The following is a 15,167-nucleotide window of genomic DNA, read 5'->3' on the forward strand; positions in this document are numbered from 1 at the left end:
AGCCACGAGTATTGTGAGGAGGAGGGATGAAAACAACAGCAGCATTGAGTTGGAAGATTTTCCCAATGAGAGTTCTCCTCCTCTGAAACCCAGCAGAAGCGAGGGATGTGGAGTGGTGCAGTGAGTTGTGCTGGATGGTGCTCGGGGCAAGGCAGAGCTGAGATCCAAATTGCCTCAGTCCAGCCTGATTTAGGGGCCCCAACTCACTGCTTTCACCAATGTCCTTTGTTGCTCTGTTATTTCTTCAGCCTACTGGAGAAATCACAATTAACCAATGGTTAATTTAACCTTGCTATCCAGATTAAATCCCTTACTGCTTACACTGGCAGTTTTGAACCTGGTGAGGAGTGAAGTCCTGACAGCTTTGTTATGGAAGCCTTGCCTGAAAAATGGGGAGGGTCTGGCATGGGTGCTCTCCAGAACTGCCTGTTCATGCATTGCCCTACACATCAGCTTGTTGTGACCCCGAAAATATCCTAACTAGGATTTGGGCACTGCTGGGAGAGCTAAAATATGAGTGGGACTTGCAGGAAAGAGCAGCTCCCCTCCAGATCTATGATTTCTCCTTTTCTTATAAATTGGGGTCAGAAGGTAAATGGAACATGCTGGAGCAGGAAGAGGTGACTGATGGTGGATATTAAAAAGACTCTTTAATTACAGGATTTGGAGAGAGGATTCTTCATTGAGATAATTTTTTAATTGTTGCTGTTTCAGGAAAGAATCCCAGTGCTCCCAAGCATTTCCCAATAGCAAAAGCCCTGGTCTCTGAGCACCACTGACTCTGATACCTTCAAGATGGGGCAAAAGAAAATACTGTGCTGGTTAGAGCTCCCCCATTAAACTTCAACTTCTCCTGAAGAGAAGTGTTTGTTTCCTTCCATCTGCTGCTTTTGCAAGGAAGGAAAATCAGCCTGTTCAGACATCAGGAAGTTCTTCAGCATGGGAACAGCTCGCTGTAAACGCAGGAACAATAACGGGTAGAAATTATCATACCTAAAAATACCCGGCATGCGAGTCACGGGGAGCGGGGGATGGAGCGAGTGGATCCGCGGGATGTGCCGCCTGTGGGCAGCGCGGGGGCCCTGCCTGCCTCTGCTGCAGCTTTTGCTTCCACCAAAACACGGTTCGCTGTCACAGGGAGCTGTCGGCTCCTCCTGCATCCCTGTGCACTGCCCAAGCCACTCGCAGGGGAGGTGAAAGCCAGGCCCTGTGCAGTCAGAGCCCTCCTTGGATTTCGCAGAACCCGTCCCCACAAGAGCTGTGTGAGCAGCTGGGGGGCTGCGAGGCCGCCGGCAAAGGCAGCAGCTCTCCGCAGTCCCAGGAGAGCCGGGGCAGGTGAGGTGGGAGGCAGAAGATGAGGTGACACTGTCCACAACCCGCAAGTCACCCCCAGATCTCACCGCCGAGGGAAGTCCGTGGTATCTCCTGCCATCCATTCCTACGCGGGCTGTGCCTCCAGGATTTGCTCTTCCCAAATTTCCACGTTTCCAGGGTAACGCCGAGCGATCCCATGAGGATTCTTTGCACAGTGGCGGTGCCGGTGCTCCTGCGGAGTTTTGGCTTTGCGCACCAGGAACTGCACTTGTGCCACAACTGGGGTGAAGTGGGAACTCCCAGGTGTGTGTGCAGGTCAGGTGTGCGCTCACCAGGTGTCCTTTGTGCCCGCAGCACCCCGGAGAAAGGACTGAGGCAGCTCCAGGATGGGAAGGGTCCAGACCTCAGGGTCGCCATCCATCCCCTCCATCCCAGCGGTGACAGCCCCCGGTGAGCCCAGCACCTCGGTCCTGTGCCTCTGAGCCCTCCGGTGCTGTGATTCCTGCCCGCGGCCGTGGCAGCCATGGCACCGAGATGGCCCCGATGGCACAAAGGGAGAGCTGTGTCCCACAGAGCCAGAGCCCAGGCTGCCCTGCCCTGCGGGGGAATGCCGCTGCTGTCAGCTCCTCACCACCGAGAGAGCTGCCCGTGGGCTGACACCGCCATGGAAGCACATGGCCATGGAATTTGTTTCGTCTCTCTGGCCTCAAACTCTTGCCGTGTCTGCCCGCAGCCGGCACACCCATCACTGCCCGTCCCAACGCCAACCGAGGCTCTCCAGCATGAGACAACACCGGGAGCACTGGTTCTAGCCAGGTCATTTAAATTATTAAAATGAGAAGGAACTGCGTGGGCTGCATCCCAGCAAAGCAATTTGTAGCTCATTCTTCCTTCTGATGAAATTGAAAATCGGTCTAACTTCGAAGTAAGAGCTTTGTATCCCAACAATGAACCAAGCCTGTGCAAGGAGACGTCGGGCACGTTTTCATGAGAGCTTAAAGGCAGCTGGAGCAACTACAGGAAGGTGTTTTGGGGTTACCACTGTGCCAGGAGCAGCAAGGACAGAGATTGTGGTCTCTCCATCCCCCAGAACGACCGCAGCATGCCCCAAAGTGAGTCCCTACAGAACAGTTCAAGCGTGAGAGCAGCTCGTTTGGTGGGACAAGGCTGGGAGCTTCGCTTTAGGGCTAAAAAGCTGAAGGACAGAGTCGGGTGGATTCCTGCTGTGATGGTGACACTCCAGCAGAACCACATCGAGATATTTACGGCCTTTTTAATGCATTTGGAGAAAACACTGCTTCCCACAGCTTTGCTTGGACAACAGGCACACTCGCAATATGGTGACTGATTCACCCGAGCAGCCGCACCGGATCATTCCCGGTGGATCCAGCCCCTCCTCTCAATTCCAGCAGCACTGGATCATTCCCGGTGGATCCAGCCCCTCCTCTCAATTCCAGCAGCACTGGATCATTCCCGGTGGATCCAGCCGTGCTGCTCAATTCATCTCCAGCAGCACTGGATCATTCCCGGTGGATCCAGCCTCTCAATCCCACCCACCCCGGATCACTCCCGGTGGATCCAGCCTCTCAATCCCACCCACCCCGGATCACTCCCGGTGGATCCAGCCTCTCAATCCCACCCACCCCGGATCACTCCCGGTGGATCCAGCCCTTCCTCAATCCCACCCACCCCGGATCACTCCCGGTGGATCCAGCCCTTCCTCTCAATTCCAGCAGCACTGGATCATTCCCAGTGAATCCAGCCCCTCCTCTCAATTCCAGCAGCACTGGATCATTCCCGGTGGATCCAGCCCCTCCTCTCAATTCCAGCAGCACTGGATCATTCCCGGTGGATCCAGCCCCTCCTCTCAATTCCAGCAGCACTGGATCATTCCCGGTGGATCCAGCCTCTCAATCCCACCCACCCCGGATCACTCCCGGTGGATCCAGCCCTTCCTCAATCCCACCCACCCCGGATCACTCCCGGTGGATCCAGCCTCTCAGTCCCACCCACCCCGGATCACTCCCGGTGGATCCAGCCCTCCCCTCAGTCCCGCCGCCCGCCCCGCGCTCCCTCCCGGCCGGGCCCGGCGCTCTCCGCCCGCCCACGGGGCGGCCCCGGCGGCGCCTCCCGGCCCTCGGAAGTGATCCCGGGCCGGGGCGAGCCGGGAGGAAGCGCCGATTTCGCACAGCGGTGATCGCAGGGAAGGCGGCGATCCCAGGAGCGGGCGGCGATCCCCGGCGAAGGCGATCCCGGCAAGGCAGCGGCGGTGCCCAGCATGAAGCTGATCATCCTGGAGAATTACTCTCAGGCCAGCGAGTGGGCGGCCAAGTACATCCGCAACCGCATCGTGCAGTTCGGGCCGGGCCCCGGGCGCTTCTTCACGCTGGGGCTGCCCACAGGTGGGTGCGCGGGGCCGGGGCCGGGGCCGAGCGCGGGCCCTGCCCCGGCTGAGGCGGCCGCTCCCCGCAGGCAGCACCCCGCTGGGCTGCTACAGCAAGCTGGTGGAGTATTACCGCAACGGCGACCTCTCCTTCAAGTACGTGAAGACTTTCAACATGGACGAGTACGTGGGTGAGTGCTGTCCTGTCGGGAGCTGCTGGGCCCTTACCCCGGCGGGGCCTGGCGGTGCCCGAAATCCACCTGCCCAGGTAAGGGGATGACATTTCACAGTTACAGCATCAGTTGGGATGGAAACGACTTCGGAGATCATCGAGTCCAACCTGTGATCCCACAACACCGTGTCATGGCAGAGTGCCACATTCAGTCTTGCCTTAAACACCTCCAGGGAATTAACAAAGAGGGACAATTTGAAAACCTATGGAAGGAATTTGAAATTTTTCCATAGGTTTGAGAACAAATGGACAAAAGTGGATAGTGGGTGTTGCCCAGTATTGCACACACTGTTACAGACACTGCTGTATGTCAGCACTGACCAGGTAAGGCACAGCTTATCACTGCAGGCTCAGTGTGCAGCACTGACTTCAGCCTTTGCTCTGGGATTATAAAGGTCCCTTACAAAGACCAGTGTGTTCCCTGAGTGCCCTCTGCTATCTCCTGCTGAGATAGCAAAGCACTGACATTTCTGCAGTCGTGGTGAAACAGTCTTCTCAGAAGAAACAGATCCAAAGGTGAAAACATACAGGCTAAAGATTTGCTAATGCTAATTTTATCCTGGTCAAGAGGGTTTTTTTCTGTGAATATTCCCAATCAAGAAGCATTAGGGAATAAGCAGTCCAGTGTGGGTTTACAGCACTAAAGGGGGGTAAATATGCAATAATTATATAATAAGTATTATTTCCCAGACTTCTGCACAGTTTTTAAATAATTCTTACTAATATGAAATGGGGAAAAGGCTGAGAAGGTACTGACAGATGAGGCACAGCACACACCTGCTTTTGCACATCTGTGTATGTTAATATGGGTACATGTCTTACAGGAGCTGATTTTAATTGTTATTTAGGGAAATAAAAACAACTCTGAAAGCTGAGGGCATGACAAAGGACAGAGAGTAGTGCTCTGTCACCACAGCCACTGCAGGGCTGTGGGAGTGCTTTGTTATGGGTGATTCTGTTCCAGCTGTTCTCAGTCCTGTGTGTTCTGTGACCAGGTCTCCCAAGGGATCACCCAGAGAGTTACCATTCCTTCATGTGGAATAACTTCTTCAAGCACATCGACATCTCACCAGAAAATGTCCACATCTTGGATGGAAATGCCCCTGATCTCCAGGCTGAGTGTGATGCATTTGAGGAGAAAATCAAAGCAGCTGGAGGCATCGAGCTCTTTGTTGGAGGTGAGAACCCGAGAGCAGCAGCCTCTAAACCCTGTCCCAAAGCTGTGCCTGTCCTCCCCAGCTCTTGTTTATTGTCAGGATTGTTCATTTTCTGTGCATTTGCAGTGAAATCTGCCCCACAGCCTATGGCCCTGGGCACTGCTGTGTCCTGGCAGCCTTGTATTCCTATGTGCAGTCAGTGAATTATTCAGGAAGTGTTAGCAGGAGGAATGGGAAGGGCTGGAACTGACATATGAAGTGTTTATCAATTGTCAGTAGCAACAGGAAACTGCTGGGAGTATCTTTTCCCACACAAGCTCTTCCCATCAGTTTGCCATAAGGTTCTGCCACCTACTTTGCTTTGTTGTTGTTGTCCCAGCACAATCAGGGAATTGTCTGGTGGCTTCTGAGGGGGCTCTTGCTGTTCTTGCCAGACACAAATGTGAGCTGGAGCAGAGGAATTGCAGGGCTCTGTGTTCCTGGAATTGTCCTTCTCCTGGGAGAGCTGCTGGCCCTGCTCCCACAGCTGACCCTGCTCTGCTGTCCCTGTCCCAGGTATTGGCCCTGATGGTCACATTGCCTTCAACGAGCCAGGATCCAGTTTGGTGTCCAGGACACGAGTGAAGACCTTGGCCATGGACACCATACTGGCCAATGCCAGGTTCTTTGATGGTGACCTCTCCAAAGTGCCCACCATGGCTTTGACAGTTGGAGTTGGCACTGTCATGGATGCCAGAGAGGTGAGGAAAGAAGAAGTGGCTTCCTGCAGGCCCTCTGGAGCAGCCAAAGGTTATCCTGTTATGGAGCAGCCAGGTGTCCTCTGGTGTAGGGAATTCCTGCCACACAATGCTTGATCCTCCTGTCCTCTGGCATCCTCCAACACCATGGAGAGGCTCTTGCTTCGTCTCTGCTGGCACTTGTGTTTGTGTAACCTGCAGCAGCTGTTCCCTCAGGGAGCCAGGAAGGTTTGGGAAGGTGTCTTTGGTTAGGAAACTCACCTGGACAGGAACTGCAGAAATCAGGTTGAGTTGTTGTCACACAGATGGTCGTGAAAACTGTGTGGGACTTTTACTGGTGTCTATTCCTTGATCTCCACTTGTTAAATCTCAGTGTACAGGTGCCCAAAGGATCATTCCAGTGACCCAGCAGGCTGTGATTTCATTGGGAGCTGAAGCAGTCAGAGGAGCAGCAGCACACAGAGGCTGTGGGGAGGGTGACAGGGGTGTCACCATTCTCAGTGTGGCAGGGTGTGGTTGGGCCCTCCCTGACCCAGCCCCTGACTGCCTCTCTGTGTTGGGGTGCAGGTGATGATCCTGATCACAGGAGCCCACAAAGCCTTTGCTCTGTACAAGGCCATTGAGGATGGGGTGAACCACATGTGGACGGTGTCGGCCTTCCAGCAGCACCCCAACACCGTGTTCGTGTGCGACGAGGACGCCACGCTGGAGCTCAAAGTCAAAACAGTCAAATACTTCAAAGGTGAATGCTTGGCCAGGCCAGGCTGCTGTTCTGTTACATCTTTTGGAGCCCTGAGCCATGCTCTGCAGAGGTGTGGCTGTATAATTAACTGCCAAAGGAGTATATTCCTTAAATATACCACAGTAGTACAAGTGTGATGCTTAATGCTTGGGTGGGAGCAAAGGCACAAGGACAACAGTAATGTGTAATTCCATTAGCATCCAGTGAAGGAGAACTTTCCTTTTTTGTCCACTTAAATTGTCCTTTGACTCTCTCCATCAGGTTTAATGCTGGTTCACAACAAGCTTGTGGAGCCCTTGTACAGCATGAAGGAGATGGGAGCAGAGAGGAGCCAGTCCAAGAAGCCATACAGTGATTAATGTGCTGGGGCAGTGCTGAACCAGCTGCTGAAAACAGCTGGGAGAAAAGGGAATTGCTGCAGAAACTGATCTCATATTTGTTCTTAAATTAGCAGAATGATCATATGGTTCCCTCTCTCCATTAAAGAGACAGATGCCAAACACCTGCCTTAATTAACCAAAGGAGGATCCAGTGTTCTGTGCTCCACAAACTTCTGCTACCACCCACTCTCTGAAGTAAATGAAGAATAAGTTGTTTGATCTGTGAACTGCCTGTAATCATGGACTGAAGGCTGCAGAACTAAGTGTGAGGAAAAATGAAAGTACAAGGTTGCAGGAACAAGTGGGTGATCACTTTGGGGTGTATTCCTTGCAACTAGGACAAGTACCTCATGTTATTCCTTCCACTTCCATGAAACACTCCTGCATTAGAATCCTGGAGAAGGGAAGCTCAGAGCAGCACCCAGAGGGCAGGAAGAAGATGAGAAGGGACAGTGGGGCCTGAGTGGAGACAGGATGCCCAGGCTGGAGAGGATGAAACCCCACTGTGGGAACAGCCAAGCAGTGGGACAGGATCCCCAGGGCTGTGCAGGCTCTGCTTCTGTTGGATTACACACACCTCACAGGTGGACAACAGCCAAGACACCACCAGTTCTGAAAGGTTATTCCTGGGATTCCTATCCAATGCTCTCACAAGAGGGGCAAGAAAACTGGGCAACCTTTATTTTCTTTATACAGAAATTTTATAAATTGTTCATCTGTAATGTAGCTTTCTTCACTAAATGTCTTTAATTTTTTTAAAATGGTGATACTTGACTGTATCTGGTGCTTGGTCTCAGTGTACTCATGGTACCAAAGCTGTCCTGGAGGCAGTTTGGTGGGAAGAGCTCCTGCTGCTCCCCCCTTCCTTGCCCAGTTGTTCTCTGAGGGAAGAGCAGGGCCCTGGGGGTGGGAGGGCACTTTGCAGACATGGAAATCCCATGAGCAGAAACATCCTGTGCTGCAGGTGGGAGCTCTGGGCTGTCCCATTCCCAGCATCACCTGGGCACACCTGTGCTGCCAAATCTATGCCACAAGGAAGACAAACAGGAACACTGTGTTTATCATCTTAAAGTGAATTTAGTGCATGTGAAAGGTGCAGGAAATACAACTCAAACCATACACAATGTGCACTTTTCCTACACACTGACCTAGAGCTTCAGCTGAGGTGGGATTTGCTCCTCCTTTCATCTTTTTAATCTCTGTGCCAGTTCCAACAGTGCAGACTCCTCCTCTGCAGAGGGAACTGAGCACTGTTCATTCTGGCCAAACATCCAGGATACATTTACCAACTCTCAGTCAGAACTGAGTGAGCTGTGACCACCCTGAGTTCCTGAGGAGTCCCAGCTCCAGAGCTTTCCATCCAGGCCCCACTGCTCTTGAACAAAGCACATGCAGCTTTAGTTTCCAAATAAACTTTTAGACTGTTCTGCAAGTGGAAAAACTTGTCAAAAATCAGTGTTTGCCTCCATTAATCACCTTCATATTCTCAAAACCACTTGCTGAGATTTTAGGAGAAACAATTTGGTTTCTGAAATAATTTCAAGTGCAAAACCAATAGAAATAAAGGATCTAGTCCAGAAGCAAAAGTATCAACCATCAAATTTCTTATATGAAGAATTAATAAAAAATAAATTACTTCATCAACTGAGAACACAAGGTAATAGTATCTTGAAGAATTCAAGTTCATCTCTTCCTTTTCACCCTCACTGGTCACATCCTCAGCTCACTGCCTTGGCACTCACCCCTGCCAAAACAAGGACAGGCAACATGAGGGAATCCAACAGCAACACTGGGAGGCACCAACCTCACAGAAATCCCTGAAGTGGCTGTTGGTCATTTTCTGCCCAAGCTCTCAGGGATGCAAAGGCTCAGGCACAGCAGCCAGTGAGAAAGGTTGGGGAAAATCAGCTTTAATGTCATTAGAAAGTACCAGTGACAGAGCCAGGAGCTGCTTTTCAGAGAAGCACACCAAGAAATTAATAAAAGCAACAAACTTTGTTGCTGAATATGGAAGAAATTTTCTGTATTGTATCAGAAAACTCCCCCAGTCTAAGCAGCTCCAGAGAGAGCACCAGACCTCCACCAAACCACCCCAAACCCCACAATGTTCACAATCCAAAAGTCTCCAAGGGTCAATCTCCCTAAAGGAAATTCCAAAATACTTCCAGGGTTTGAGGCTTCAGCTTTGTCTGCTGGCTTTTAGAAAAGGGGCACCTCTTAGTGTCTATTTTTCCAATGGTTTTCCAATTTCTGACTTGTTTAATAACAGACATGTTTGTTTGGGCATTCCATGATGATCCTGATCCCAGGATGGGGAAAAGTCACCTTTGGTTTTGGCAACAGGCTCTGAGGTGTGAGTGTCCTGCACTGCAGGGCAGTTACCACTCTTCTGTCACACAATGGAAGTGAAAAGCAAACAAAGGACACACAAAAGGCATCTGTCTCTGCTTTGTTCACCTTTTGGTGCTGGAGGAAGCTACTGATCATCATCTTCCACTTCCCAGAACTCCCCATCGTGCATGGCTTGAAACAATCTGCAAGATAGAAAATCAGTGATATCAGGGCTTAAAAAAAAAAAAAAAGTTAAAAAAAGTATCACCCTAAATGGAACAACAGTACAGCAAGTTCCCCTGGTTTTTTCAGTATCACAAACCACCATCTGTGCCCTGTGGAAGGGCCAAGAGAGGCTGCCATTGTCACCCTCCTGTGACCTGCCTGTCACAGTATGTCCCTGTCCCACAGTAGCACCTCTGTCTCTTGGCTCTTCCCCAAGGGAATGTGAGGCAAATCTGCAGCTCCTCAAAGCAGCTCCTCCCCAAATCCTCAAGCTGCTCCTGAGCAGTGGCAGGGAAGCCCCTGCAGGCTGTGGCAGCACAGAAAGGGTGAGGTCATGACCTGATTAAAAAGAATCAAGAAAACTCCTCCAGAGTTTTAAAACCAAAGTTTTTAAAGAGCAAAACCACATCCCGAATCACTCCTGATTTTTACTGTTAGTGCAAATATTTGAGAGGAGAAACTGGGTCTTAAACTGCAGCTAAAAACTTCAGGTAGGAATGTGGGAGAGACTGTAAGGAAAAGTAGAAAAGAGGTGCAGCAGCAGTGGAGGAGGCCCCTGGAGCACCGACCTGTTGAAGCAGGGGGAGGAGGGGTCGCTGAAGTGCCGGTAGGGGTTGGCCCGGGACAGGGAGCCCATGCAGAGCCAGCAGAAATACTGCATGCACCCTGTGCAGGTCATCTTGTTACACCCATCCAGCTTCTGGGGAAAAAACCAGGAAATGGTGATAACAGACCCTGCTGTGGCAGGCTTCAGTCCCTCTCTGCCCTCAGGACCACAGCAGTCAGTGAACACATCCCCCCCTGGCTCCACCACACACAGATATTTTCACTGGGAGCCGGAATCCCAGCACTGGAAATTTGTTATAATACTAAAAATAATGGAAGCTAGTATTTTTCTGAAGCTGGATTGGTTTCCTGGCTCTAGTGTGAACCAGAGGTAGCCTGAAACACTTGGAAAACTAAAGAATTCACACAGGGATCTGTTAAGTGTGGGAGCCTGACCACCAGACACTGTTTGTACTCCAGTCCTTGGGATCCACAAACATCACCTTGCCTCCTTTTCCATGTCACACAGAAATGGAAAGTTCTCTTAGCATTCCCTAGAGATCTCCTCTCCCCAGAGGCTCCTGTACACCCAGAACTGCCTCCTTGTGGGTTACTTTCTGCTCCATGGATCCCCAGCCTTTCCCTCCTCACTCACCTCGATGTGGGTCCCACAGCAAGGACAAGACTTGGAGTTCTTCTCCAGCCATTCTTTACTCTCCATCTCCTCCAGGGCTTTCTGAATCACTCTCTTGCCATAGCGTTGTTCCAAAAATCTTTTAGTTGTCTCATCTGCTTCTAAATATTCATTCCTCAAATCCATTAACTTCTCTGGGGGGCAAAATCAAACCAAACCAGACAGCTTTTGAAAGATATAGGAGTCCAGCTAATTATAGCATAAAGATTCTCAAAAAACAATTAACATAATGAATTAAAAAGCAAGAAAACTATTAAAATACATAAGATGACAATATTAAAACCACTCTGCCCCAAAATTCAGCAGTTTTACACTGTTTTATTATAAAAAAGGTCTATTGATGAAATTAGAACAATGTAAAATAAACTAAAAATTGAATTTTTTTTTCTGACTATATATTTAATAAAATTCTGTCACAGGATTTTGAGGCCAGACAGAGAAGCTTTCACCTGATTTCAGTATTAACTCTGACAATACAAAGCAGTGAAAATATAAAGTAATACTTCCCCTGCTACAGCCTCTCAGCACCTGACAATCAGCAGTTTAGAGGAGTCTCACCAAAAGAATATTTAACTGCCAGCAACAGCCCTCCTCCAAATGAATGCAGCTTCCAGAGAGCTCAGGGTGAGGAGCTCCCCTGCTCAACTTTGGACTTTTCCAGCCAAGATTTAGTGTGTGGGTGTGACAGTGGAGCCCAGGGGGAGGGGACTCACCTGCAGTGACCTTGCAGGGGGACACCCCATGGTAAGTCATCCTGCAGAGGGTGCAGAAGGCGTAGTTGCAGCAGGAGCAGATGCCCATGGTGCAGCCTGGCTCCTGCATCACGGGGGTCTGGCAGCCGGGCCGGGGGCAATACACCACGTCAGCCATCAGGTCCAGGCTGGACTGCAGCAGCAGGCGGTCATAGCGGGCAAACAGCTCCTCCCCCACCAGCTCCTTCACCTGCAAACAGCCACAGCAGGCAAAGCCTTCACCCACAGCCCTCAGCCCTGGCACACAGTGCCCAGAGCAGCTGTGGCTGCCCCTGGATCCCTGGAAGTGTTCCAGGCCAGGCTGGACACTGCAGCTTGGACAGCCTGGGACAGTGGGAGGTGTCCCTGCCATGGCAGGGGTGGCACTGAGTGGGCTTTAAGGTCCCTTCCAACCCAAACCAGTCTGGGATTCTCTGATTCCTTCCATCTGTAATTCTGAGCCTGCTGCAGCAACAAACAGCAAGTCAGTGAAAAGGCACCAACAGCTGGGATGAATCCACTTCAGATTCTCCAACAGGTCACAGGGGATCAAAGATCTGCTCCCAGGACAGAGGGAACAGCCTCAGGCTGTGCCAGGGGAGGGTCAGGTTGGACACCAGGAGGAATTTCCTCATGGAAAGAGTGGTCAAGCCTTGGCAGGGGCTGCCCAGGGAGGTCTGGGGTGCGCATCCCTGGAGGTGAACAAGGATGTGGAACTTCATGACATGGTGGGATTGGGTCAAAGGCTGTACTTGGTGATCCTGGAGGTCTTTTCCCACCTAAATGACTCTGTGACTGCCAATGTCCACCATGCAGAGCCACAGCCTGGCCCTGAACTTGATTCCAGAGCTCCCCAGCCCCCGTGCAGGGGAATTACCTGGCCTGGAGTGGCGACAGAAGAACACTTGGGCTCGGGGCAGTTGAGGCAGTGCACCTGTCCATCCCTGATCTGGATTTCAAAGTAGTCCTTCAGGCAGGCTTTGCAGTACACGTGGCTGCACTCAGTGAAGTGCATGCACTCACTGCCCAGCTTCTCACAGAAGCAGATGCTGCACAAGTACATCTTACTGTTAAAGCACCTCCTCCTCTGGGCCTGGTCGAAGTCCAAGATCTCCCTGATCAGACTGGACAAGGACTCCACATCCTGCACAGCCCTGGCATCCATGATTTCCTCCTCAGCTGTGGCAGAGCCTGTGGCACCCCCACAGTCTTTCCCAGTCTCGAGGGGCCCCCCAGGTGTCCAGCTCTGCCCCTTCCCCTGAGGGCACATTTTCAGCTCGTATGGTGATGAAATATTCAGGTAATTCAACGTTTCCTCCTTCAGGAACTGCATCCAGGCAAACAGGACCACACAGCCTCGGTTCTCTTCCCACACATTGTCCAAGTGCTTGCAAAGAGCACTGAGCTGGGAAAGAACAAAGAATTCCAGATTTCAGTAAGTCTGAGTAACTCCTTACTGGGCTCCTCCCCTCACACAGTCCTTACTGCAAACTTTGATTTCAGACTCAGCAGTTTTTATCTGTAAAATACACATAAACTACTTCTCACAGATGCAAGTTTTCCTTCCTCAGAACAGTAATCAAATGAACACCAGCAAGAGACAAAAGAAGAACCAACCATCATTGGTTTTTTACTTTGTTTAACTGTGAATTATTAACTTCCTCAGCAGCCAAAATGTAAAAAATGCTGTGCAAACCTGGGCCTGGGAGAGCCATTTCCCACTGAGGGTGAACAGGGGTGGTGAGGTCGATGGGTAGTCAGGTGGGAGCTCGAAATTCAGCACGAGGGGAGGCAGGAAGCACACGGAGTACTCGAACCCACTGCTCTGGAGGCTCTCTGTGGAACTGCCTGAGCCAGGGGGAGAAATAACACAGAAATGAAAACTAACCAACTGCTGCTGTTTCTGACAGCTCCCCATGTCTGTTAATTTGATGTGTTTCTGGGGTTAAAACTATTTGTTCCACCCTAAATAACAAAACTCTCAGTGCAGTAAAATGTCACAGGGTTGGAGGTGTGTGATAAAAGCAGTTAACAGCAGCACTATGAAATGTCAGAGGGAATAAAAACCCAATAAACTAACTTCATTATTCTGAAGAAGTGCTATTACTCATCTGTGATTTTAAAATGTACTGAAGATGTTCTGTGTATGAGGATTGAACTGCTCAAACACAATCCCCAACAAGCACAGCACAGGGTGAGCCACAGCTTTGTCCAGTCACTGTTCCCTCAGGTCACTCCCTAACAACCACCTGAGCTTGGCAAAGCCTCCCTTGGGATAATACAAAACATCTCAACTCACCCCTCACAAAAATTTTGAAGTCTTGAGGCAACTCCAGACAAATTCTTGTTTCTCCTCCCTGGGCAGACTCTGCTCTCTTAAACTCATCCTCATCGTAGATGCTGGCCAGAGCCAGCAGCTCGTCCTCCTGAGCCTCCTTGTCCTCTGAAGACATTTAATTTTCTCTAGAGTTACCACCACTCTGCAACATCAACCAAGTTAATGCATCACATTCCAATTATCAACCTGAGGCATCTATTTTATAGCATAGTAAGCTTTACAAAAACCCAGGTAAAGCTAAAAAAAAAAACCCAAAAAACAACAAAATATTGAAAAGTCACAAAGTAAACTGATTGTTAGTAGGTAAAGACAGCTGTAAGGGGGGGGGAAATAATGAAATATGGAGATGGCACAGGTGACACAGGGACATTTCACTGATGTTTAGAAGAAAACAGACCCCCAAAAAACACATGAGAAATGAATTACTAACAGTAGTTCTTACCCCGTGCTCTAACTCAAACAGGGAAAACAGTCCCATTTGTGATTGACAATATCAGAAAAAGGGCAGAAAATATCAGAAATCCTGTTCGGGCATCTTGCAGATGCACTCGTGGAGCATCTCAGCTCTACATTTAGGGAAATGAAGCAGTTCCACGAGTTACCTTTCGGTCAGAGCCGCGCAGAGGCCGAGCGGAGGAGCCGCTCCCCGACCATCCCTCCGGGCCCGGCTCCTCCCGTCCCTCCGGGCCCGAACACGGCGCTGGCCCCGGCCTGGGGCTGCTGCGGACAAACATCACCACAGGCTCGGGTTAAAGTCCCCTCGGGGTTAAAGTGCCGGCAGCTCGCTCAGGGCTTGGGGCTCATTGGCAGCCGCAGGAGCTGCGGGGCCGGGCCGGGCTGGGCTGGGGCACCCCGACCCTGCGGTGACGGGTCCGGAATGACCGCGGGGCTCCAGGCCCGGCTCTGCCGCGGCGATGGCGGCTCCGGCCCCGGCAGAGAGCCCAGCCCGGCCCGGCCCGGCCCCACAGCCCCCGGCAGAGAGCCGAGCCCAGCCCAGCCCGGCCCAGCCCCACAGCCCCCGGCAGAGAGCCCAGCCCAGCCCGGCCCAGCCCGGCCCAGCCCGACCCGGCCCCACAGCCCCCGGCAGAGAGCCCAGCCCAGCCCAGCCCGGCCCGGCCCGGCCCCGCTCACCCTCCCTCGCCCGCTCCTCACCGGGGCAGCCGTGGCCGCGCCGAGCGGGCCGGGGACAGCGAGGGGGGTCCGGCCCTGCCCCTCACGGAGGGGCGGCGGGGAGGGACGGGAAGGGACAGGGAGGGACGGGAAGCGCCGGCAGGAGGAGGAGGAGGCGCCGGCCCGGCCCCGCAGCTCCCCCGGCGGCCGGGAGGGCCCAGCCCGGGGTGCTCAGACCCGCTGCGGG

At 51.8% G+C, this 15,167-nt stretch overlaps 2 protein-coding genes across 5 annotated transcripts; one reads left to right on the forward strand and one right to left on the reverse strand.

The window, feature by feature from the left end:
* Nucleotides 1-3,402: 3,402 nt before the first annotated feature.
* GNPDA1 (glucosamine-6-phosphate deaminase 1) lies at nt 3,403-7,724 on the forward strand. The gene is made up of 6 exons (XM_056502047.1): nt 3,403-3,716; nt 3,787-3,888; nt 4,925-5,107; nt 5,642-5,826; nt 6,391-6,565; nt 6,827-7,724. The coding sequence occupies exons 1-6, from the start codon at nt 3,593-3,595 to the stop codon at nt 6,922-6,924; spliced, it is 867 nt and encodes a 288-aa protein (XP_056358022.1). The 5' UTR covers nt 3,403-3,592; the 3' UTR covers nt 6,925-7,724.
* Nucleotides 7,725-8,002: 278 nt separating this feature from the next.
* RNF14 (ring finger protein 14) lies at nt 8,003-15,074 on the reverse strand. Of its 4 annotated transcripts, none has more exons than XM_056502043.1 (10): nt 14,963-15,074; nt 14,413-14,527; nt 13,772-13,952; nt 13,169-13,320; nt 12,350-12,877; nt 11,455-11,683; nt 10,703-10,875; nt 10,071-10,201; nt 9,403-9,479; nt 8,003-8,689 (listed from the first exon to the last, which is right to left on the reverse strand). In XM_056502043.1, the coding sequence occupies exons 3-9, from the start codon at nt 13,923-13,925 to the stop codon at nt 9,422-9,424; spliced, it is 1,425 nt and encodes a 474-aa protein (XP_056358018.1). In that variant the 5' UTR covers nt 13,926-13,952; nt 14,413-14,527; nt 14,963-15,074; the 3' UTR covers nt 8,003-8,689; nt 9,403-9,421. The 4 variants fall into 4 exon arrangements, with proteins under 4 accessions (XP_056358018.1, XP_056358016.1, XP_056358019.1 ...); XM_056502041.1 differs by having other exon boundaries at nt 14,413-14,530; XM_056502044.1 differs by lacking the exon at nt 8,003-8,689 and having other exon boundaries at nt 8,835-9,479; nt 13,772-13,915; nt 14,413-14,530.
* Between the last annotated feature and the right edge of the window lie 93 nt (nt 15,075-15,167).

This window comes from Oenanthe melanoleuca, chromosome 13, assembly GCF_029582105.1.
Source record: "Oenanthe melanoleuca isolate GR-GAL-2019-014 chromosome 13, OMel1.0, whole genome shotgun sequence".
NCBI lineage: Eukaryota > Metazoa > Chordata > Aves > Passeriformes > Muscicapidae > Oenanthe > Oenanthe melanoleuca.

What these genes read in the sequence shown, in the direction of transcription:
- GNPDA1 (XM_056502047.1), top strand. Translation starts at nt 3,593, where the DNA reads ATGAAGCTGATCATCCTGGAGAATTACTCTCAGGCCAGCGAGTGGGCG. An exon ending in CAACATGGACGAGTACGTGG is followed by an intron (nt 3,889 to 4,924) that starts GTGAGTGCTGTC and finishes TTCTGTGACCAG; the next exon opens with GTCTCCCAAGGGATCACCCA. An exon ending in CATCGAGCTCTTTGTTGGAG is followed by an intron (nt 5,108 to 5,641) that starts GTGAGAACCCGA and finishes TCCCTGTCCCAG; the next exon opens with GTATTGGCCCTGATGGTCAC.
- RNF14 (XM_056502043.1), bottom strand. Translation starts at nt 13,925, where the DNA reads ATGTCTTCAGAGGACAAGGAGGCTCAGGAGGACGAGCTGCTGGCTCTG. An exon ending in CTGTCGCCACTCCAGGCCAG is followed by an intron (nt 11,684 to 12,349) that starts GTAATTCCCCTG and finishes GGCTGTTTGCAG; the next exon opens with GTGAAGGAGCTGGTGGGGGA. An exon ending in GCTGTGGGACCCACATCGAG is followed by an intron (nt 10,202 to 10,702) that starts GTGAGTGAGGAG and finishes TTTTTTCCCCAG; the next exon opens with AAGCTGGATGGGTGTAACAA.